We start from the raw sequence: 26135 nt of genomic DNA on the forward strand, positions 1-26135 counted from the left end.
TTTAGAATATATTAACAACTGATGTTATTTTATGTTATTTTTGGTTATAGTTGAAGAAGGACACGAAGGACTTACCCAGTTTTTAATGAATGAGGTGATCAAACTGCAGCAACAGTTAAAGACCAAAGAAATACAAAAATGTGAACTTGTGGCTAAATCAAGACAACTGGATGATGAGAAAAAGCAACTGAAACTTGTCAGTTTGGAACTGTTAACATTTCAGGAACGATACAATAAAATGAAAGAAGAACGAAATAACTGCAATGATGAATTAATTAAAGTAAAGGATGACAATTACAATTTAGCTTTGAGGTATGCCCAACTTAGTGAAGAGAAGAACATGGCTGTCATGAGAAGTCGAGATTTGCAACTTGAGGTAAGGAAAACAAAAGCTTTACTTTATTTCCATCATTACATTTATATTTAGAACAGTCTAGAAGCTAATAATAGAACCTCCATAATTAACAATATTTTAAAAATTATTTATGATTTTTAACATATAGTAACAGAAATGAAAAGGCAATTTATCAAGAACAGGTGGATGATCATCTTAAGAATGTGCACCATTATAATCAATATGTAAATTCACACCACATTTGGGATTCACAGTCATTTGGGATGTCTGGTACTTATTTTTGCCAGTTTTTGAACATTGTGCTTTCGCTTCAGGGGCATTTCCTTGGGGGGGACCTTTAGTTTACCTAGGACCTAGTTTTCAGGATGGCCTAATCATTCAAAATAATCTAGAATCCATGTAATTCCACTTCTGTAACAAGATATAAGCTTCTAAATGACTAAAAAATGGGTAAAATATAAACACATATATCAGAAGCATAAGAGTATAAGCCGAGTTTTTCAGCACCAAAAATGTGCTGAAAAAGTAACCCTCAGCTTATACTTGGATAAGATTTGAAGATGGAATGTGCTTTTTGCTCGCTTTTTCCAGTTTTCTTAGGTAAAATTAGGTACCTTGGCTCATATTCGGATCAGCTTATACTCAAGTATATACGGTAATTATTTTTATTAAAAAAAAAAAAAAAAAACCATTTGGAAAGCTGATTTGGAAAGTCACATTTCTTCATCTATCTCCTGATAAAACATCCTAAATATGAATGCCAGGAGTCTACTGAACAGTTTAATGACCAATGTGCATTGCTTTACCTTAATATGTGACATGTTGGGGTTACAAAATGAAAACACACATCATTTTTGGAAATGACACATTTTGAGAAATCCAAAATGGGTAACTAAGCCACAAAGCTCTCTTAAATATGGCAATTTTGATGAACTTTCCAAAAATCACCTCAAAGCTTTCACCTTGCAGCATTTGATCTTTCACATATCATTAGGTACCTAAAACATCTGCTGATGCCTACTGTTCATAGGTTTACCTATGTGGCATTTAGGGGACCCAAAATAGACTAAATGAACTATAATTTCTGCTTCTGCAAAATTAACACATTCACTGCATTTTATGGAAGCTCTCTGTTTCAAAATCAGCAGAGAAATTGGTTGGAGGAAGTAGAAGCAGTGGTTTTTTTTTACATGGGCTCTGATTAGTGGCTGCCACAAAATGTATGGGAAAGCCATAATCTTCAGCTGTACACTAGTTGCAGTGCATACTTTGGTGCAAAGAGGAATTACAGTGGGTGGGGGTGTTATGTCCCTGTTGAACCCCTAGAAGGGGTCCCGTTCCTACTGGACCCCTTCCACCTGGAAGCCCTTGGGGTAATAAAATCAGATATTACTAAAATTCCCTTTAGGAAACAAAGAAAGCAGACAGAGATGTCATTTCCTTTAAAATACTGTACATGTGCATCTGCTTCTTCCTTGGGGTCAAGATAGTTTTGAAGGGTCCTTCAGGTTTCTGTTTGAGAGGGTGCTGTATAAATTTTTTTTACAGCACAGAGGAGGTGAGGTACTTCTTTTGCAAGGTGCTGTGGAACACATTAGAATTGCCCTAAAAATTAAGACAACAACTAATACTCCCCTAAGCACCTCATGTGGAACACCTTGCCCTGCTAGGATTAGCATACCATACAGGACCCTGAAGATAAGACTGCAAGGGAGGATCATGGGGCTGGAGAAGGGTAGCCCTGTTAGGTCTGCTGTCGATGTGGAGATCTCTCCTCCCTTGTATTCCACTGACCCCAATGTTATTGCCAGGTTGCTCAGGAGGCAGTAGAAAGGGCAGAAGCTGATTATTAAACCTCTAAAGCTGCCCCTGTTGAGTAAAACACCTCCGAAGGTGTTCCAAGTGAACACCTTAACTATAGAATGTACTTCTGATCCCAATCCTGGAACAGCTAGGGATATATCCTTAAAATGCAACTGCAAATTCTCACTGCTCCAGTGGAGAGGGGGGAATTTTAAATCCCTTAGCCAAGAAAAGCGCAGGGATGAGGGGAAAATTGATGAGGAGGTTGACACAGGTGCAGTGTACCCCAGAGAATGGTCAGCACGCCTCCTTGGTTGACATCTGGGGGAGAGCAGCACCCAGAGACAGATACCTTCGCCAATGTTGGGGTGAGGGATGGTTGTGTTTCTCAGTCCTAGATTAAGTCATAACAGGATTCTGGGAAGAAATTCCTTTAGGCTCTTAGAAAAGTCCCATTTACATGGGTTTATCCTATAGACTAATGCGGACCCACTGGGTTTTCAATGCAAAAGCCAGGATAATAGCTGATCAGATTCCCAACTACAGACCGGTTTCGCCCTTCTTGGGGCTCATCAGTGTAGTGCATGGTTTTCTGATCAGCTTAGGTAGAGCCGATTGAAAGGATCTATATATTAAACCATCTCATGTCATGACCTCTGTCCAGTGCCATAGGGTTAGCTTCATGGAGGTGCTTGATCTTGAACAAAGGCTGTTGGGCTCTGAAAACCAAGCCCTGCAATGTGAATACGTAGAAAGGAAAGAGACTCTGCATAACATGGAACAGCTTGTGGAGCCTATGTGTGAAGCCCCATGCAGTACCTTTGCAATATGGATTGTGCCTTCTTTTATACTTATGAGAAAAAAGGGAACCAGAAACAAATCAAATGCCTTTTTGCAGAGGATGGAACCCCCATGAGGATATGGAAGCTATCGAGGACAGGGATTGGTTCTTCCTTTTTCCCTCGCATCCCTTAGCAGTACTTACTTAAAGAGATGTTCATCTGTGGGTAGGAAAAATCACCAATAAATTTTGACAGGCCCCCTCTTACCTCATAAAGCATTCCTACCGGAATGTTTTTTTCCTGCCGGCAGGAAGACAACGGTTTGTTGTTCCTGGGCGGCCGTCAGATGACTGTACCCCCAGATGGTACGTGAGACCAGGGTGCCATTCAAATGCTTGTGCCCCCATGGTAGTGGTAGTGCGGCCTTACCCTCACGTTAAAGGATGATGTCCAACCTGTAAGCAGGGTGTCAATTAGATGATTGTGCCCCCTGTTATATTTAAAGAAATCTTAAAGATTGCATTGCACGAATAAGCGCATAGGGCATGCGATTATACGCCGTCCATAAACCCGCATTGTCTATAGCTACTGGCGTGTAAAACGCGTGTTGATGATGTCAAGCGCACACCGTTGGAGTGCATGGGGGAACGCAGCGTGCACACGTTTCCTGGGTTGAGTATAAGTTGTGCAAAATGGCGGTGAGACACCACTCCGGGGTGCACCACAGGCTGGGTCCGCTTGCTTGCGCTACTCTTGCTAAGCAGTAAGTAAACGGAAAAAACTTTTTTCTTGAATGCAGTTTTTCTCTTGGCTGCACAGTTAGGCTGACATGGGGGTTGCGTCTCTCTTATGTGTTCACAGCTATGGCTGACACTGCTACTGCTGCTGCTGCTGCTGATAAAGGGGAAATCAAGTCAAAGTTAAAGGAGAAGAATAAAAGCAAAGATTCTCCATCTGCATCCCCAATTGAAAAGAAAGAGGTGTTAAAGGAAACAAAAAAGGCTTTTACAATACTACTGAGTAACATATAAAGCAATCAATAACCGATGAGGTGAAGAGAGCCCTGCCCAAAAGAGCTTACCAATCTACAGGGAGAAAGGGTTGAGACACAAGGTGGCACATTTACTAATCCACGAATCCGAATCCCGAATATGAAAAAATTGGATTGGAAACGAACATTTTGTGACTTTTTCATATTTTTTCGTCGCTGTTGCGACTTTTTTGCGAATTGACGCAAATTTTTTGTCGCCATTACGACTTTTTCGTGAATTGTCACGACTTTTTCGTATTGAGCACTCGTAAACCGTGGGCAAACCTTTCCGACTTTGCATGATTTTGGAAGCCTCCCATAGGACTCAATGGCACTCTGCAGCTCCAACCTGGCCCAAGGAAAGTCACGATACGGAAGCTTGAATGAATCTGAAACTTTCGTACTCTGCGCGACAGTACGATTTTTTCACGGCGGCGACAAAAAATTTGCAACAATTCGTGAAAAAGTTGTGGCGGCGACGAAAAAAAAAAATCGCAAAAATACCGATCATTACAGAAAATACGCATTCGAACGCTTTTCAGACGTTCGTGGATTTGTAAATGTGCCCCAGCAGCACACTGAGGTTATGTTTAACTAGATTAGGGTAAGCTTCTCTAAATAACTGCGTTTTTAGAGATCTCTTGAAGGCAGAGAGATTGGGAGAAAGTGTGACAATTTGTAGGAGCGAATTCCAGAGAAGGGGGGCAGCCCTTGCAAAGGCTTGAATGCGAGTGTGTGAGAAGGAAATGAGAGAGCAGTTGAGGAGCAGGTCAGAGTTATGAACTGCTTTAAATGTAGCAATGTAGCAATCAAAGAAAAAATTAGGAAGCAGTGGTCTGTCCTTGACAGGAAATGGATACTGCTAAAGAAATTTAATATGCTTTTTAACATTTGACCCTGTGGAGGTCAAATGTTTGGAAGAAGCCAGGCTTTGGAAGATGCGATACAAGAATTCAAAGATTTCAATGTTTAGGTGCTGTACTGCACAGTGAGAAGTTCCTGGGTGTTTATTCACAATTTTTTTTTTACCAAAACCGAATGGGAAATTCAGAACAATAATAGACTTAAGATTTCTAAATCAATTCATCCTAAAGAAAAGATTCAAAATGGAGTCCTTAAGATCCACAATTGCAGCACTTTGGAAAGAGGAGGTAATGGTTACCTTGGATTTATAAAATGCTTATCTACATATTCCTGTAAGACCTTGACATTTTTAAGGCTGGCCATAAGAAGGGGTACAGAAGTGGAACATCTACAGTTTACAGCCCTACCCTTTGAAATTTCAAGTTCCCCAAGGGTTTTACCAAGGTTATGGTCATAGTCGCTGCTCACCTAAGGACTTTAGGTGTTGCAATAATGCAGTACCTAGATCAACTATGGTGCTTCATCATCACCTTTCCATTGCCTTAGAGGTATTTCAATCCCTGGGTTGGCTAATAAACTGGGAATTTTTTTTAGGAATTTTTAGGCACGTCTTCGGATACTGTAGAAGGATGAATCTCTCTTCCACAAAGGAAGGTTTCAAAAATCAAGAATAAGAGTCTACAGATCCTAGGCCTTTTTTTTCCATCAGTAATAGAGGCAGTTCCGTGGGCCTGGGCTCATATGAAGGATCTTCAAGGATTTGTAAATTCAATTTGGAATCATCACAGATCCACAGTTTTCATGCCTCACAGGCAAACTCTGGATTGGTGGCTTCTAACCGAGAACCTCTTAAATGGCTGCCCTCTTTTTCCAACGTCACCTCAAATTATTACAACAGATGCAAGCAAGAGAGGTTGGGGTGCTCACTGGAGAAACCAGATAAAACAAGGTTTCTGGGAAAAAGAAATGGTTCATCTTCCATCAAATTCCCTACAATTAGAAGCAGTATGGAGTGCTCTGCTTTCCTTCAAGAAGTCGCAATGTTTTGATTCACACAGACCATATTTAAGGGGTATAGATTCACGGTAGGAGGGGGTTATTCTTCCCCTTTACAGAGCACTGGTAAGGCCCCATCTAGACTATGCTGTTCAGTTTTGGTCTCCAGTGCTCAAACGGGACATTATTGAGTTAGAGAGGGTCCAGAGAAGGACAACTAAGCTGGTAAAGGGTATGGAAAGTCTCAGTTATGAAGAAAGACTGGCCAAGTTGGGTCTGTTTACACTGGAAAAGAGGCGCTTAAGAGGTGACATGATAACTATGTATAAATATATAAAGGGATCATATAATAACCTTTCTAATGTTTTATTTACCAGTAGGTCCTTCCAACGGACACGAGGGCACCCACTCCGTTTAGAAGAAGGGAGGTTCCATTTAAATATTCGGAAAGGATTTTTTACTGTGAGAGCTGTGAAGTTCTGGAATTCCCTCCCCGAATCAGTCGTACTGGCTGATACATTATATAACTTTAAGAAGGGGCTGGATGGATTCCTAGCAAGTGAGGGAATACAGGGTTATGGGAAGAGGCAGTAGATGCCTTGGTCCAGGATTGGACATTTACTCAGGCATACATTTTTCCCCAATTCCCATGATAAAATGGGAATGTTGAAATGGGAAATGATTTCAACATGCAATGCAGAAGTAATTCTGTTTGCTCCAGCCTGTGCCAGGAGGAGCTGGTATACAGATCTACTATACCTCTCCATCAGTCCTCCATGGGTCCTCCAGTGAAAAACGATCTCCTATCTCAGGGACCTGTATTTCATCCGAACCCCGACGCTCTACAACTGGCAGCGTGGAGATTGAGAGGGATTTCATGCTTATCAGCTTCTGTTATCAAAATTTTACTTCACAGCAGGAAAGAAGTTACCAACAAGATCTTGCCAATAACTTGCCAACCACTTTTGTCAAAATGGCCTATACTGTAATTGCCAGGCCAAGATCATAATCACTTTATAAATATAGAAATTACATAGTAACATAGTAACATATTAAGTTGGGTTGAAAAAAGACATACGTCCATCACGTTCAACCATAATGCCTATATATAACCTGCCTAACTACTAGTTGATCCAGAGGAAGGCAAAAAACCCCATCTGAAGCCTCTCTAATTTGCCGCAGAGGGGAAAAAATTCCTTTCTGACTCCAAGATGGCAATCGGACCAGTCCCTGGATCAACTTGTACTAAGAGCTATCTCCCATAACCCTGTATTCCCTCACTTGCTAAGAATCCATCCAGCCCCTTCTTAAAGTTATATAATGTATCAGCCAACACGACTGATTCGGGGAGGGAATTCCAGAACTTCACAGCTCTCACAGTAAAAAATCCTTTCCGAATACTTAAACGGAACCTCCCTTCTTCTAAACGGAGTGGGTGCCCTCGTGTCCGTTGGAAGGACCCACTGGTAAATAAAACATTAGAAAGGTTATTATATGATCCCCTTATATATTTATACATAGTTATCATGTCACCTCTTAAGCGCCTCTTTTCCAGTATAAACAGACCCAACTTGGCCAGTCTTTCTTCATAACTGAGACTTTCCATACCCTTTACCAACTTAGTTGCCTTTCTCTGGACCCTGTCTAACTCAATCATGTCCCGTTTGAGCACTGGAGACCAGAACTGAACAGCATATTCTAGATGGGGCCTTACCAGTGCTCTGTAAAGGTTCCCCTTTACAGAGCACTGGTAAGGCCCCATCTAGAATATGCTGTTCAGTTCTGGTTCTTCCGAATAACCCCCTCCTCCCGTGAATCTATACCCCTTTAAATACAGCTCAAAACCTTGTTTGCCCTTGCAGCTGCTGCCTGGCATTGCTTGCTACAGCCAAGTTTATTATCTACAAGGACTCCAAGGTCCTTCTCCATTATGGATTTGCCTAGTGCAGTCCCATTAAGGGTATAAGTGGCTTGCATATTTTTACATCCCAGGTGCATGACCTTACATTTATCCACATTAAATCTCATCTGCCACTTAGCCCCCCAGATTGCCAGTTGGTCAAGATCCTGCTGCAAGGATGCCACATCCTGGATAGAATTGATTAATTGGTCTGCAGAGTTTTGTGTCATCTGCAAACACGGATACATTATTATTGATATAATACCCTCCCCCAAGTCATTTATGAACAAATTAAACAAAAGTGGACCCAGTACAGAACCCTGAGGGACCCCACTGAGAACCTTACTCCAAGTAGAGAATGTACCATTAACAACCACCCTCTGTACCCGATACTGTAGCCAGTTTTCTATCCATGTGCAAATGACTTCACTAAGACCAATAGACCTTAGTTTAGAAGGCAGTCGTTTGTGGGGAACGGTATCAAATGCTTTGGTAAAATCCAAATAGATTATAACTACTGCATCCCCACTGTCCAGCTTCTTACTTACCTAATCATAAAAAGCAATTAAATTGGTCTGACATGACCTGTCCTTCATAAAACCATGCTGATTACTGCTCATAATGCCATTCTCCTACATAATTTTGTATGTGATCCCTTAACAAGCTTTCAAATAACTTGCCCACCACGGATGTCAAACTTACAGGCCTATAATTGCCAGGCTGAGATCTTACTCCCTTTTTAAATATAGGAATGACATTCGCCTTCCTCCAATCCCTAGGTACCATACCTGATGAAAGCGAGTCTGAGAATATCAGAAACAAGGGTCACTGTAAATTTGCCTTCCTAAAATTCAGTGTCTTTGTTTCCCCAGTGTAAATTTGTTTCCTGCACCAAACATCAAATGAAATAACATTATGGTCACTATTACTCAGGGGTTCAACCACTTGCACCTTTGCTATACGTTCTGGGTCATTAGAGATCACTAGATCCAATATAGCATGTTTCCTGGTTGGCTCCTCAACAACCTGTGACATAAAGTTGTCATGCAGCAAGTTTATAAACGTGTTCCCATTTACTGTCCTGGCAGTAAAGAAAGTGAGGAGGAGGATGGAGATAGGGGCGGGCAGGAAGAACAGGAAAGGGGTGGAGCATAGTTATAGTAATAATAAGAAATGTCTTGCATTTTTAGGCGGGATATATGGTTGTTAAAATTGATTACTAGGGTTTAGCAAGGCATTTTGGCTGTATAAGGAGACATACTTCAGGCTTTTAACATTGTAAAGCAGTTTACACAAGCCTTATAATAAGGGTCGTAACCAAAACTTCGCTGCGAATCCATGCCTGGCGAAACATTTCATCACTTGTAGCCAAATAGAAATAGTTGCGCAAATGAACGCACGCCATGTTACCCATACACGCAAACTGGCGGCTGCGTCACTCTAGGGGAAACACATACTTGAATAAATAACACTGTAAGTCCATATTTTATTGCAAAAATTAATTTACTGTACTTTTGTTTAATTTTTCGCCTGCCTGTAGTAGGTGTTAATTTTCGCATAGCCGAATGCGATATTCAGCGCGCAAAAGTTATAGTGAATCATGCGATCGTATTCTTTTCAGCGCGGAAATTAACGCAAAACGGTAAAACTAGTGCGAGAAATACCGCATGCGAAAATCGCGCGCAAATTATTTTGCGTTTTTTAACGCGAAAAAGCGTGCGATAATTTTTATCGCCCTTTAGTGAATCAGGCCCATAGGGTGATTCTTAACACTTCTACTTTTTCTTATTAATGGAATGAATTGAGAACAGTAATGATTTAATATCATTTTAAATGACAACCATTTCTGCTCTGTGTTTTTATCAGAAAACATAATGCCCCAATCTATGCCCTGAAGCGCTGCCCTTAAGGAGCTAAAATTTGCCTTCCTAAAATTCATTGTCTTTGTTGCCCCCGTGTAAATTTGTTTCCTGCACCAAACATCAAATGAAATAACATTATGGTCACTATTACCCAGGGGTTCAACCACTTGCACATTTGCTATACGTTCTGGGTCATTAGAGATCACTAGATCCAGTATAGCATGGTTCCTGGTTGGCTCCCCAACAACCTGTGACATAAAGTTGTCATGCAGCAAGTTTATAAACTTGTTCCCATTTACTGTCCTGGCAGTACTATTGCTCCAGTCAATATCAGCATAATTAAAATCCCCCATTATAATCACTTGCCCCAAACTAGCAGCCTTTTCTATTTGCAACAGGAGCTGGGCCTCATCCTCTTCGCTTACATTAGGGGGTCTATAGCATACCCCTACAATTAGTTTGGTAGATTCTTTATTATCTGTGAGAAGCTCAACCCATAAGGATTCAGCTCCCTCTGTTACCCCCATCACTTCCTCTTTAATATTTGCTTTTAATTCCTGCTTAACGAACAGACAGACCCCTCCTCCTTTTCTATTGCCCCTGTCCCTCCGAAACAATGTATAACTCCCAATATTAACTGCCCAGTTATGAGACTCATTCAATCAAGTTTCAGCAACACCAATCACATCATATTTCTGCTCCAACGCCAGCACCTCCAGCTCTCCCATTTTACCAGTCAGACTCCTTGCATTGGTAAACATACATTTAATACTGGTACCAGCGTGAGAATGACGCGTAAGCAACTTATGGGCCTCCCTGCCATTATCAGTATCCCGAAGCAAGTCTCCTCCCCCATCTTCCCTTACTATGCCCACTACCTCATCTATCCTGTCTACCACAGAATTTCCCGCTTCACCCTCCCCCCCCCACTCCTAGTTTAAAATCTCCTCCAACCCTCTAGCCATCTTTTCCCCCAAAGCAGCTGCCCCATCATCATTGAAGTGCAGCCCATCCCTGGCAAAGAGCCTGTAGCCAATTGAGAAATCAGCCCAGTTCTCGAGAAACCTAAAGCCCTCCTCCCTGCACCAATCTCTCAGCCACGCATTAATCTCCCTAAGCTCCCGCTGCCTTCTTAACATTGCTCGTGGCACAGGTAATATCTCGGAGAAAATTACCTTGGAAGTCCTCACCCTCTACTTCGCACCTAGCTTTTCAAAATCGTTCTTGAGGACTTCCCCCCCTCCTCTAACTTTGTCATTGGTACCTATGTGTACCAAGACCGCTGGGTCTTCCCCAGCCCCTCCCAACAATTTGTCCACTCGTTCCACCACATGCCAAACCCTAGCACCAGGCAAGCAACACACAGTTCGGCATGTAGGGTCTTTGTGACAAATTACCCTATCCACCTTTCTAATAATTGAATCCCCTACAACTATAGCCTGCCTTCCCTTCCTAGCACTATTCCCCCCACCTCTATTAGAGGTGCCGGCTCCCAGGGTGCTCTGAGAGTCAGCCTGCTCCATACATGCTAGCTCAGAGCTGTCTTCCCCAGCATCTTCACCTAAAGCGGCAAATCTGTTGGTTTGTACAAGCTGTGAACCAGCCCCCCTACCCCTGCGTCCCCTATTGCCCCTCTTAACTGTCACAAACCTGTCTCCCTCATTAACCTCCACTGTCCCTTCTCCACCCTCCACTACACCGGCCCCTGCCAGTGGTTGCTCAGTGAGCCTCCTGTTCTCCCCCATGTTTGCAGCTCCCCTTAGTGCTGCCAGTTCCCCCCTTAGATTCTGCACCTCAGATTCCAAGAGGAAAACCCACCTGCATCTCTCACAAGTAAATGCTGCATGGAACTGCTGCTCCAGGACCACATACATGCGACAAGATGCACACTGAGTAACACCAGCAATCATACTGCAACTCATATTGCCACTGGGTACTTACAGTCTCCCGAGTGCAATCCCTTGTATAGTGCCTTTTTAGTTTCAAACGCCTTTTTGTTTTTAACGCCTGCTAAAACACTTAATTCACATGCAACACTTAGATTACATGCAACACTCGCTTAGCAGCTCCCACACTTGCTGTGCAGTCAGAAACTTATAGAGGTTCAAACCCATTATAGAGGTTCAAACCATCTGCTTTCCTCCAATCCATAGGTAACATTTCAGATAAAAGCGAGTCTGAGAAAATCATAAATTAATTTTGATTTAACCTTTATCACCACCGTGTCAACCATTATGAGCTGAGCCATTAGTATCTCGAAACGGACTCCTCTATTTTATAGAAAAAAAAGACTGAAAAGAAAATAAACCATTTGGCACATTTGTCTTTTTTTGTGTCCATTATAACCACATTATTATCATTATTTAATAGAGTCTGACTGTCAGCTGGCATCTTTTTAATAATATTTTGGGGGTTGGGGTTGGTCTTAGCCTCTGCCTCAATGTGCTCCTCATTTTATATCTTTGCTTTCCTGATTGCTGTTTTTATGCATTTGTTATAGTGTTTATATTTATTGAATTAAGCTTCTGCCCCCCCTTGCCATTTCAGTCACTGCAAAATCAACACATTTACTGCATGGTTTGTGGTCTAAAGCCACAAAAAAGTAAGTTTGCTCCAAAAAAGCCATATAGTTTCTTAATTTTGATATTTCCAAAAAAAAAACACACCTCAAAGCTTCCATTCTTACCTCTTATCTATAACCTATTGTTAGGTACCAAGATATACCAATATATATAATTTCTGTAACATTTCGGCTACTCAAAATGAACAAATTTACTGCATTGTATGTGTGGTAAAGACACAAAAAGTAAGTTCAACCCAAACAGCCATGTATTTTTGTAAAGTACACATTTTCTCAAATCCAAAATGTGTAAATGATATCCCTTTGCACACAAAATTGATTTTGTTCTTATTCTCCACAAGAAATCTTTTGTATATATAATCTTATAATATCTTGTAGATCATTTCTTGTAATAGTTTTTATATTTAAATGTACTTTGGACAAAAGACACTCCATACATAAGCCCTGCCAGGTGGGCAAATCCAAACTGCAGAAACCTTGGTTCAGCAGCAGCAGCAGCGTGCCTGGCCGACATCATCTTACCAACTGAAGTCTTTCGGGTCTCTACGCCGATACAAACCTGCTTGCGCATGTGCAGTTGGAGGTAGCAGGAAATAGATAGGAATAGTGTTTAAACTTAGGAACTATGAAATAAGGAAGAGGTGAGGAGGGTCTAGGCAGTGATAGTTAAGGGGGCTTTTAGCGACCAGGGGTATAGTTCTCCTTTAACTTTTAACCTTGAGGATTTTTCATACTCTTCCATGCACAGACACACATTGGGGAACAACTATCTTACAGTCATGTATTTTCTGTTGACAATATGGATGTTAGGTGTGCTCATTATTAAAAAGACAGTACATCATTTAAAGGAGACATTTCCTATAAAAATTATGAATGTGCCAGTGAATTATACTCCTCTAGATATAGAAGGATTGTGCTTAAAGTTGTTTCGAACTGATTTTTTGAGAAATTCCACCAAAACCTTACTAGCCCCGTCCATCTGTTCCATTTCCTGCTGGCTGAATTCTCTGGATGTGCAGGGGAGCTGGCAGCCCTCAGTACACTGCACTGTAGGATAGGAACCAATCAGCAGCTAATCTGACCTGATAGGGAACTGAAGCCTGTGTTGACTGCAGGGCTGTGATTGGCTCTCCCCCTCCTACTGTGCTTCTGGCAGGCACCGTTAGGACACGCCCACTCTTCATTTCACATTTGGACAGAGAAGTGAGAGGATCTATAGGGAGCTCCAATAAATGGGCCATTTTTACAGATTAATGTTTATTATTATTTTTATTTTTAATAACATTTATTTATAAAGCGCCAACATATTCCGCAGCGCTGTACAATAAGTGGGTTTCATACATTGGACATACAGAGTAACATATAAAGCAATCAATAACCAATACAAGAGGTGAAGAGGGCCCTGCCCAAAAGAGCTTACAATCTACAAGGAGAAAGGGTTGAGACACAAGGTGTGGGAATGGGCATGACCAGAGTTGTGAGAGGTGTGGCACAGGTTATTGCTAAACTAGATTAGGGTAGGCTTCTCTAAATAAATGCGTTTTTAGAGATCTCTTGAAGGCAGAGAGATTGGGAGAAAGTCTGACAGTTTGTGGGAGTGAATTCCAGAGAAGGGGGGCAGCCCTTGCAAAGTCTTGAATGCGAGTGTGTGAGGAGGGAATGAGAGAGGAGTTGAGGAGCAGGGCAGTAGAGGAGCGTAACAAGCGCTAGAGATGAGTTCAGAGATGTAGGGTGGGGCAGAGTTATGAACTGCTTTGAATGTGAGAGTCATTAGTTTGAATTTTATCCTGGATGGTAGGGGAAGCCAGTGCAGGGATTGGCAGAGTGGCACGGCAGAGGAGGAGCGGTTGGAGAGGTGTATGAGCCTGGCAGCAGTATTCATTATGGACTGGAGAGGGGACAGTATTTGGAGGGGAAGGCCAATTAGTAGGGAGTTACAGTTGTCTAGGCGAGATATTATAAGAGAGTGAATAAGAATTTTGGCAGCATCTTGGGTGATAAATGATCATATTTTTGAGATATTTCTTAGGTGAAAGTGACATGATTTGATAAGCGACTGGATATGAGGAGTGAAGGACAGGGCAGAATCAAGGATAACCCCAAGGCACTGGGCCTGGGGAGATGGGGTGATGGTAGAATTGTTAACCTGTATAGATACCTCGGGAACAATGTGGGCGTTGGATGGGGGAAAGAGAACCAGTTCAGTCTTGGAGATGTTTAATTTAAGGTAACTTGCCTTGGGGGCCTCAGGTGGCTCGGGTGCCTCGGGTGGCTCGGGGGCCTCGGGCGCCTGTGGGGCCTGGAGAGCCTCTGCAGCCTGTTGTGCCTGGGGTTGGGCCTCTGGATGAGGCGCTACATCCAGCTGAAGTTCTGTGAGATAGTATTGCAAGATGTTATTTAAATATATGATACATATATATATACATTCATACACAAAGGGCCACCATCATAAATAACGGGGCCCCTCACAACAACATATTTGTGGCCCCCCTCCTCCCACGCCCCCAATGGCCCCTCCCCTGTGAACCCTCACATCAATACAAAGGACACACAGACATTGTTAGCCAGGGCCCCCTAAAACATTCGTGGTCCTTCCCCAAATGACTATGGGCCGCTCCCTGCTGCTTCCCCCCTGCTTTAAACTTATTTATGCATATGTTTTGCCAAATAGATGTGTATATATATGTAGGGGTTTACCAAAAATGGGCCCTTAGGACAGACACCCCTAGACTAGGCCACTGGTTGGTGCTAGTTAAACAGGGACATTGGGATGACTGGGTGCTACATAGTTAACAGGGAGTATACCTGTAGTTTGGGTTATGGCCACCGGGTGGGGCATAGGCCCATATAAAGGGTTGCAGCCATGTGCTGTGAGCCATCTTGAGCCATCTTAGGCTGGGATAGCTTCTGGGACTAGAAGCTTCCCAGACACCGTTCTAGATAGGAGTTTCTTGTGATAGGACATTCTAGGAGTGTCATGTAGGACACCAAGCTAGAATGGGCAGATATTGCCCCTCCAGGAGTGGTAGTGGGGTTAAGACCCCCCCAGCATTACATCTGCTGGAGTGCAGGGCATTAAGTGGCTAGGTAGGTGGACAATTCCCCGCTAGTCCAGGAGTCCGGATCTGAGGGTGCCATGCGATAGTACCGGTGTGGGTCCTTGTGGTGCAACGTCCTAGCATGGGTACTGGGAGAACTCCATAGGGAGGGTCTTGCCAATAGTACTGGGGATAGCACCTAGATGGGAGCACATCTGGGAAACCCGTGAGGTAGTACCAACAGGAAAAGGTTCTCAATGAGAAGTAAGGAGATATGCCCTGCCGTGTGTATAAATGATATGTCGCTCCTGGAGAGGTCTCTGCCTGAATAAACCATAGCATTCATTTCATATACAACTGTGTCTGCTGTGAATATCTATCTCGCCCGGAGGACCACTACCACGCTGGTAAGGAGTAACTCAAAGAGTGAGTACCTCCAGACCAGGAGTACGTGGGTCCCAGAGGGGCATAGCATCCTGATCGTTTCCCAGGGGGTGGATTATAGTTCCACAACACCATCCCTGGGTGGAGGCACGCCATTAAGGGGAGAAATCCCTGTAAACCCCCATAGTAAGCGGGGGCTCAGGACTCCTGTAGCGCCAAAGTATCGTGCTCCAACGGGTAGTGCCACAGAATCCGCAAAAGTCCAGAATTAATAGCTGAAATAGTGGAAGGTAATTATTGTACTTTTAAAAATTGAAGAAATGTATATTATATATATATATATATATATATATATATATATATATATATATATATACACATATATATATATATATATATATGTGTGTGTGTTTAAAACTAGAAAGAATATGTTGCACACTCAGGTCTTAGATGCAAAAAACAAAATAAAACAGATAGAGAAACCGCCGGCACTCACGAAAAAAATGTTGAAGTTGCCTGGGTGCAGAGTTCAAACAAGTGTGCACAGAGAGGAATGGAAACCGCACTCGCAGGGCTTAGGAAAACGAAAAATTTATTACATTGCCAAAAAATGAACTAACGTTTCGGCTGCAACACCAGCCTTTGTCAAAGTTGCAAGCACAAATGTGAAGAAACCATATATACTGTGAATGGCGGGAAATACCGACAAGAAGTGAAAAAACACAGAGTGACGTAAAAAGCATAATACAAACATAACCCAGCCCCCACGTGTAATATACTAATTGTTAAAATACTGGGAAAAAGTAATCATTATCGGAGGGAGATGTTATCAAAGGGCCAAAAGGTATAGCCCAGGGAATAATAAGGGGAATTTATTAAACTCGGAGTTATGCCCAGAAATAAACGGGACGGGGTTAATCCAATGTGTAAACATGTGTGGCAAATACATACAAACGGAAAAACAACTTAAAAATACAAAATAACCATAAAGAATAAAGAATAACAAAAGACTCGGCTAACCACCGAGAAACTATAAACAAAAAATAAAGAAATATAAGAAATAAAGTTAAACCACGGGAAACCAATCACCATACAGAAGAAGGCGTGACCCTACATGTCCAGGTAAGTACCTGAATCGAGAAAAAGTAGAGGTGCCACGACCGGACCAAAGAAAAGGTAAGAGAAAGAATGTAATAAATATGCAATTAACCAGAATAGAAAGGTAAGTATCAGTACAACAATATCCACGTAGAGTATCGCGAACATCCTACTCAAGTGTCATGTGTGCTAACTGAGCATCGTACCACTTCATGGGGAAATAGCAACAGCCGGATGGCTTAAGAGTTAAGCTGCAACTAGCGAGCAAGGGGTAGGTAGTACATACCGGGCAAAGTCTGGATCTCAAAAAATGTGGTCCTATACGGCTCGCGAGCAGAAGCGCTAGTGCGCTGGGGTACTGGACAACACACGGGCAAAGATGAAGCTGTACTTGTAGAATCCAGACCCATCAGTAGTCTCAGCCAGGACATATAGTGGGGAGACTGGTCCACACGTGTGGCACAGGAACCCCTCAGAGGAGGCAGGACACGGACCAACACGGTTTTCCTATTCTATCTCCCGCCGGTTGGGCTGCCGAAATTAGAGTCTGAAGGCGATAGTAGCTAGCTGGGGTTAATTGATACATCACTGGAACCATTCAGGTCCCGCAGATTATTGTCCCAAGAGACTTAAGAGAGGGTGCTCCATAGGTGCGTGGAGTGCTGCTGGATTGGTAAGTGTTTCAAAATGTGTCCAGACCCACTGGTAACTCCTGCCGAGGCATAAAGTGGGGAGACTGGTCCACACGTGTGGCACAGGAACCCGTCTGTAAGAATGGGACACAGGCCAACACGGTTTTCCTATTGTATCTCCACCAACAATTGGCAGCAAAAAAAGTGGGCCAGGAATCATACTGGAACCCACAGTTTTAAACGGTAAGAAATAAAAACTACGATTAGTCTAAGGGGTATCGGCCATGAGCGCAAATCTGCAAACACGTAAAAGAGGTAGCTGTCCGTACCTCTTGTTAAATTGAAATGCTCGCGCCACAAATACTAAACGGTAAACGGTAGAGAGGAAATCTATAAATCTACCGTGGTGGCAAGTCAGGTAGCATGAAGTAACATAAGGTTGGTTGTAGCAAAGAATTTAAGGTACAAATGTAACAAAACGTGGACCGTTGTACTGAGAGTGCATTAGGGTAGGTGCTAAAAGAATACAATGTGGCCAGAGGGAAACATTACACGGATATAAAAATCAAGGCATTGAACAGACTCAACTGCCAGAAACAGTGTAATTAATGTGAGTTTACACTACACCAGAGAAACAATCAAGAAACAAAGGAACATAAAAATTAGGCAAACACATCAGACTAAAAAGTCATACTGTATGTCCAGATGCAGGGGGTCAGGGCAAATAAAAAGAAGAATACGAAACCAATTCATTAAGGCCATAGGGGTTTAGAGTGTTCAATCTATGTATCCATCGAAGTTCCATCTGTAACAAAAGTTTATCTCGGTCACCCCCCCGGATCGGAACTGGAACATGATCAATAATCATGCTGCGCATGGTAGCCAGTGAATGTTGCTGTGATGCAAAATGAAGAGCTAGTGGGGTATCCGCCTTGCCTGTGTCCAATGCAGCCCGGATGGCTGAACGGTGATTTGCCATTCTGTCTCTAAAAGTCGTGATCGTTTTTCCCACATAATATAAATCACAGGGGCATTTGATAAAGTAAATAACATACTTTGACGTACAAGACAACCGATGTTTAATGCTTATTGGTCTACCGGTCTGGGGATGATTAAAAGTCGGTCCTGTCATCAAATAACCACAGGTGGTACAAGAAGGACATTTGTAGCAGCCCAATTTGATGTTTCCGAGCCAAGAGGTGGATTTCTCGGGATTATAACAATGTGTTGGGTCGGTCTTAACTAGCAGGTCCCTGAGGCTGCTGCTGTCAGGTACCTGGTCGTTCGCCTAAGGTAGGCGCGCGTCCGATCGCCGGCGCACGTTCCGACGGCCGCGCGCGCTCCGTCGCTCGCGCACGTATTGACGCCAGCGTGCGTCGTGACGCCCGCACGCGCGTTAACGCCGGCGCGCGTCTTGACGCTGGCGCGCGTCATGACGCCGGCGCGCGTCTTGACGCCGGCGCAGGCGCATTGCGCTCAAAAGGACGCCAAAGGCCTACCAGCATTGCGAAGTGATCGTTTCCTTGTGAAAGACGCCAAGCTTGTTTCCTGTGATTGCCTATTTGATTCTCTGACCCGGCCTGACTCTCGATCTTGAAAACTTGCTGCCTGTACCGACTTCCCGCCTGTCCGACCTCGCTTTTGCCTGCCGATTTTGCTCTGACGTTCCGGTTCGGCACTCCTGCCACTCCTCCACTTGGTTCAAGTCCTGTTCCATCCTCAGTGGCTGTGATCCTTAGTGGGAGGTGTAGGAGAGGTCCTTCCTCTACGAGTTCTTCCAGTGACGCGCCCGGCTTGTCCTGACAGTATCACTTCGACAGTATGGAAGAATCTGAGGAAATTTCTGCTATGCAGCTCCTTACCCAGCAGATGGCGACCCTCACTCGAGCGGTGCAAGAACTACAGGCAGGTTTCCAAGAAGTTCAAGCCCAGCTACAACCCCTGCCCAGGGATCCTACTGATGCTCCAGTTGCACCCCCACCTGTTGTGGCCCAGCCGCCAATTGCCAAGCTTAAGCTCTCTCTGCCGGAGCGTTTTCTGGGGGATCGCAAAAAGTTCCGGGCTTTTATGAATAGCTGCAAGCTGGAATTCACACTTAACCCCCAAGTTTATACAACTGAGCAGTCCAAGGTGGGGTTTGCTATCTCACTCCTGTCCGGGGAGCCACAGACTTGGGCTCATCGTCTTCTGGAACAACAAAGTCCGTTGTTTAGTGACTCTGCTGCTTTTTTCCAGGCGATGGCGGTATTATACGATGACCCCCAAAGAGAAGCCTCAGCTGAAGCCGCACTCAGATCTTTGTCCCAGGGTAAACGGCCAGTTGAGGAATATGTTACTGACTTCCGTAGCCACGCTGCAGATACCCGATGGAATCAAGCTGCACTGAAGCATCAATTCAGAATAGGGTTGTCTGAAGGCCTAAAGGACGAGTTAGCCCGAGTGGAGATTCCCGAAGACTTCGATTCTCTCATCGATGTCGTCGTCCAGTTAGACCGACGTTTGAGGGAGAGGAGACTAGAAAAGTCCGGGACATTTCAACCCAGTTGGCTGCTCCCTAAAGCTCCTCTATTCCCTAAACCCATTTTGGCTCCATCCACCACGGCCTCGTCATCGGCTGGGGCTGCTGAACCCATGCAAATCGGGCTCATCCGTTCCCCTCTGACTCCCGAAGAGAGGCTACGCAGACGTCGCCTGAACTTGTGCCTTTACTGTGGTGCCTCTGGTCATCTGCTCCGCACATGCCCGGTGCGACCCACAAGTAAGAGATCTATACCGGGTCTTCTTAGTGCAGAAGCTGTTGATGGACTGTCTCTTATGTCAGTTATTACTATTTTGCAGTGGTCAAGAAAGACGCTCCAGACCCCTGCGTTGATTGACTCCGGGGCGTGCGGTTGCTTTATCGATCGAGACTTCGCCCGTTTTCATGATATTCCTTTAAGACCCAGATCCTGCCCACTGACGGTGAAGTTGGCTGACGGATCTAATATTTCTTCTGGTCCAGTCCTGTTTGAGACTATTCCTTTGTTAATAAAAATTCAACAGCATACCGAAACCCTATCGTTTAACGTGGTTTCTTCCCCTCTGTATCCTATCATTTTGGGGTTTCCATGGTTAAAGACTCATAACCCTCTCATCAATTGGGACTCGAATCAAATAACATTTCCCTCTGAGCATTGTCCTTGTTGGCTCCTGGGAGATTGCTGGTTGTGACCCCTGATCCTCGACTCAAACTGGTTCCAGAACCTTACCACGAATTCTTAGATGTCTTTGATGAGAAAGGAGCGGATGTACTTCCTCCACATCGGATATATGATTGCCCGGTGGATCTTCTTCCCGGAGCAGCGATTCCATTCGGACGGATCTACCCTCTATCCGAACCTGAACTTAAAGTTCTCAAGACCTACATTGAGGAAAACCTTAGGAAAGGATTTATCCGTCCGTCTACCTCTCCTGCTGGGGCAGGTATTTTCTTCGTTGAGAAAAAAGACCATTCCTTACGCCCCTGCATAGACTACCGAGATTTGAACAAGGTAACCATTAAGAACCGATATCCGCTACCCCTCATCTCGGAACTGTTTATAAGATTACGTTCAGCACATGTATTCACAAAACTAGATCTTCGGGGGGCATACAATTTGGTCCGCATTCGACAAGGAAATGAGTGGAAAACAGCCTTTCGCACCCGATATGGGCACTATGAATACCTAGTGATGCCCTTCGGGCTATGCAACGCCCCAGCGACGTTTCAACACTTTGCAAATGATATTTTCAGAGACTTTTTGGATCTTTTCGTTATTATTTATCTCGATGATATCTTAATATTTTCATCTTCCTTGGAGGAACACCGACACCACGTCAGACAAGTCTTCTCTCGGTTACGAGCATATAAACTTTTTGCCAAACTGGAGAAGTGTGAGTTCGAAAAATCTTCTATAGAGTTCCTAGGCTTTATCATTTCTTCAGACGGAATGTCTATGGACTCTCGCAAGGTCTCTGCGGTATTAGACTGGCCCGTTCCCAACAGTCGTAAGGCTGTACAAAGATTTGTGGGCTTCGCCAACTTTTACCGAAAGTTCATCAAGAATTTCTCTAAGATAATCGCCCCTATCACTGCTCTTACCAGCTCGGTAAAAAGATTCTGCTGGACTTCTGAGGCTCAGCGGGCTTTTTTGGATCTCAAGAATCGTTTTACCTCCGCTCCCATTCTGAAACATCCAGATCCTACACGGCCGTTTGTTCTAGAGGTGGATGCCTCAGAGTATGCCATCGGAGCTGTGCTATCGCAAAGAAACGATGTACAGAGCCTACTTCATCCTATCGCATTTTTCTCTAAAAAGTTATCTTCTTCTGAGCAAAATTACGATGTGGGAGACAGAGAGCTACTTGCGATTAAATCTGCATTCCAAGAATGGCGACACCTGTTGGAGGGGGCGTCTCACCCTATTTTAGTTTTTTCTGATCACAAGAACTTGGAATATTTACGCTCAGCAAAAAGACTCCGACCTCGTCAGGCCAGATGGGCACTCTTCTTTTCCAGATTCAACTTCCACGTTACTTTTAGACCGGGTTCCAAGAATGGCAAAGCGGATGCGTTGTCCCGTCTGTTTTCTGCACCCGAGAATGATTCTGCCGCCAGCACTGTCCTTCATGCCTCCAATTTTCTCCTTCTCCAAGCCGATCTGCTTGACAAGATCCAGAACGCCTCCAAGTCTGTGGACAATTTACCTACACATATGGATCGTCGTGGTAATTACCTCATGTCTAATAATAAAATTTTTGTCCCTGAAGACCTGCGCCTCGAGGTACTCAGATTTGTCCATGATCATCCTGTTTCCGGCCACCTGGGGGTTCGCAAGACACTAGAACTTGCTAATAGGAATTTTTTTTGGCCCGGCATGTCAAGGGATTGTATGAAATATGTTACTTCCTGTCAAACATGTGCCAGATTCAAGGATACACATTCCCGACCAATGGGGTTACTTCAACCTCTCCCGGTTCCTGAGAAACCCTGGGAGAGAATTTCCATGGACTTTATTGTGGAACTGCCCAAGTCGGGGGGTTTTAACACGATCATGGTAGTGGTTGACGGGTTTACCAAGATGGCTCACTTTATACCCTTGGTGGGGTTACCATCTGCAGCCACAACGGCGGAAGTATTTATTAAAGAGGTCTTTCGGCTTCACGGCTTACCCAGGGAGATAGTGTCTGATCGAGGGTCGCAGTTTACGTCTCGCTTCTGGAGGGCGTTATGTCAGGGACTCCATATTGAGCTCGCCCTGTCCTCTGCTTTTCATCCTCAGACGAATGGGCAAACAGAACGTACTAATCAGACGTTGGAGCAATATATTAGATGTTTTTCCTCTTATTCTCAGGAAGATTGGTCGGCGCTCTTACCCTTAGCAGAGTTCTCTTACAATAATGCGGTACATAGCTCCTCCAAACAGACTCCTTTTTTCTCTAACTATGGATTTCATATTACCACTCTGCCAGGCCTAGCAGAGGTTACGGTTCCTGCAGCTCAGGATAGACTTTCGTTCTTAAAGCATAATTTCGAGTTGCTCCAGCAGACTTTACGGGAGGCTCAAAGGAATTACAAAGGATATGCCGATAAGAGACGGAGAAAGAGTCCTGAATTCAAGCTGGGGGATCTCGTTTGGTTATCCACTCGCAACCTCAGGTTATCGTGTCCCTCCAAGAAGTTGGGCCAAAGGTTTATGGGTCCCTTCCCAATCTTGGAGCAAATTAACTCTGTTACCTTTAAATTGAAGCTGCCTGCTAACCTTCGAATCCATCCTGTGTTCCACGTCTCTCTTCTAAAGAAAGTGGTGGAGAATCCGTTTCCGGGTCGTATTGGGGCACCTCCAGAGCCAGTGACAGTACAGGGTGTTGAAGAATTCGAAGTCCAAGCTATTCTCGATTCCAGGTATCGAAGAGGTCGCTTGCAGTATTTGGTCCAGTGGAAGGGCTATACGCCTGAGGACAATTCCTGGGAATCTTCAACCAATGTTCATGCTCCTCAACTGATCCGGGCCTTCCATAAGAAATTTCCAGGGAAACCTGCGTCTGGGCGCATCCGGAGGCCGCGCCTTGGGAGGGGGCAATGTCAGGTACCTGGTCGTTCGCCTAAGGTAGGCGCGCGTCCGATCGCCGGCGCACGTTCCGACGGCCGCGCGCGCTCCGTCGCTCGCGCACGTATTGACGCCAGCGTGCGTCGTGACGCCCGCGCGCACGTTAACGCCGGCGCGCGTCTTGACGCTGGCGCGCGTCATGACGCCGGCGCGCGTCATGACGCCGGCGTGCGTCTTGACGCCGGCGCAGGCGCATTGCGCTCAAAAGGACGCCAAAGGCCTACCAGCATTGCGAAGTGATCGTTTCCTTGTGAAAGACGCCAAGCTTGTTTCCTGTGATTGCCTATTTGATTCTCTGACCCGGCCTGACTCTCGATCTTGAAAACTTGCTGCCTGTACCGACTTCCCGCCTGTCCGACCTCGCTTTTGCCTGCCGATTTTGCTCTGACGTTCCGGTTCGGCACTCCTGCCACTCCTCCACTTGGTTCAAGTCCTGTTCCATCCTCAGTGGCTGTGATCCTTAGTGGGAGGTGTAGGAGAGGTCCTTCCTCTACGAGTTCTTCCAGTGACGCGCCCGGCTTGTCCTGACAGCTGCCCTTTCTGTAAGCGATCCTAGGTGGAGTCCTGAACACTGGAGGCAAAGTTTTATCTTTTGCTAGAACCGACCAGTGGTTAAGGATGGCTTCCGTAATTGGTTTCTTGTCAGGTGAGAATGTGGTGAGGAACGTGAGTCTTTCTGTGGTCGGACAGTCCGTAGATTTGTTTCTCTTGTCAGTCCGTAGTAGGTCCTTCTGTGTGTGAGTCAGTGCACGGTCCCTGCATTCTAGGAGAGTAGGTAAATCATATCCCCTGTCACAAAAGCGATCAATGAGGTCATCCAATTGGAGCTCAAGTTGTGGTAAATGTGTGTTATTTCTGACCATGCGGATCATTTGGGAATATGGTATACTCCTAAGTAAATGGGGAGGATGGCAAGATCTGCGATGTAACAGTGTGTTTCGATCTGTCTCCTTTCTATGAGTAGTAGTATGTATCCCCGATGTGGTAATCATGATGGTTAGATCCAAAAACGAAATTTGTGTAGAGTCGAAGGCTGCTGTAAAGCGTATAGGTGTAGGAAGAGAGTTCAGTTCATTCACCATTAATTCAAACTGTTCTTGTGATCCTGTCCATATAAGGAAGAGGTCATCGATGTACCAATAAAGACTGTAAATATGTGTGCCATATTTGGGCAAAATATAGGTCCGTTCGTAATAGGCCATAAATAAATTGGCAAAGGACGGTGCTACATTGGAGCCCATACTGGTGCCACTCACTTGTAGGAAAAAGGACTTCTCGAATTTGAAATAGTTCAAAGTTAGGCAAAATCATAGCAGTTGAATGAGAAATTCAATGGGAGGTCTACCGGCGCTGGGTGTTGCAAGGAGACAGTCACTTACTACCTCAAGCCCTGCATTGGTTGGGATGACGGTATATAAGGAAGAGACATCCATTGTGGCCAGGGATGCTGTTGGAGGCAAGGGTTGTGAAGAGAGGAGTTTGTTGAGAAAATCGCCTGAATCCCTGATGTAGGTGGGCATCACCTGTACTAAAGGTTGTAGAAAGTAGTCTACAAAAATGGCCAGAGGTTGGAGGAGTGAACCCCGTGAGCTGACTATCGGACGGCCCGGGGGAGAAGACATATTCTTATGAATCTTGGGAAGTGTATAAAGAATAGGGCAGATTGGATACTCCCGTGTCAGGTAGCTCAATGTGCCTTGTGTCAGACAGCCCTTCATTAACCCGAGCTGCAAGAATGTATCAATTTGTTGTTTGTATTGAACAGTGGGGTCCCTGGGCAATTGGAGATAAGTATTTTGATCGCTTAGTTGATGTAGAATTTCTGCCCGATATTTTGTATAATCTTGTATTACTATGGCGCCACCCTTGTCCGCCGGTCTTATTATGATGCTGGAATTTGTAGCAAGATTATGAATGGCCTGTTTTTCACTCTTAGAGAGATTAGGAATGCCCGTGTGGTGAAGTGGGATCTTTCTAGTTTCATCTATCATTAATCGTGTAAATGCTTCGATCGATTTAGGCGTATTAGTCGGTTCAAAAGAACTGGGGGCTTTGAAAGTAGACCCTTGGGAATTAGATACCCTGAAATGTTCTTTCAGTTTCAATGTACGTTGAAAGCTATGTATATCTATAAGGATATCAAGAGGTCGTGTGTGTTGTACCGGAACAAATGACAATCCCTTGGATAATAAATTCATCTCAGCTTCTGATAATGTAAGGGAACTTAAATTGAAAATTACTTCCTCGGAGGTTTTTGTCCTCTGGCGGACCGGGCGGACTATTTCAAATTCGAGAAGTCCTTTTTCCTACAAGTGAGTGGCACCAGTATGGGCTCCAATGTAGCACCGTCCTTTGCCAATTTATTTATGGCCTATTACGAACGGACCTATATTTTGCCCAAATATGGCACACATATTTACAGTCTTTATCGGTACATCGATGACCTCTTCCTTATTTAATGGGAGGAGCCACAAGAACAGTTTGAATTAATGGTGAATGAACTCTCTTCCTACACCTATACGCTTTACAGCAGCCTTCGACTCTACACAAATTTCGTTTTTGGATCTAACCATCATGATTACCACATCGGGGATACATACTACTACTCATAGAAAGGAGACAGATTGAAACACACTGTTACATCGCAGATCTTGCCATCCTCCCCATTTACTTAGGAGTATA

General features: G+C 44.3%; 1 protein-coding gene across 1 annotated transcript in view; it reads left to right on the top strand.

Moving 5' to 3' along the window:
- The window catches only part of card11 (caspase recruitment domain family member 11), a 719724-nt gene that overhangs the window by 43482 nt on the left and 650107 nt on the right, over nucleotides 1-26135 (top strand). Inside the window, exon 4 of the mRNA XM_031893621.1 lies at nucleotides 51-376. Within this exon, the coding sequence (XP_031749481.1) occupies nucleotides 51-376 (326 nt within the window). The remainder of the gene's footprint in view (nucleotides 1-50; nucleotides 377-26135) is intronic.

This window comes from Xenopus tropicalis, chromosome 9 (assembly GCF_000004195.4).
Source record: "Xenopus tropicalis strain Nigerian chromosome 9, UCB_Xtro_10.0, whole genome shotgun sequence".
In the NCBI taxonomy this organism is placed as follows: domain Eukaryota; kingdom Metazoa; phylum Chordata; class Amphibia; order Anura; family Pipidae; genus Xenopus; species Xenopus tropicalis.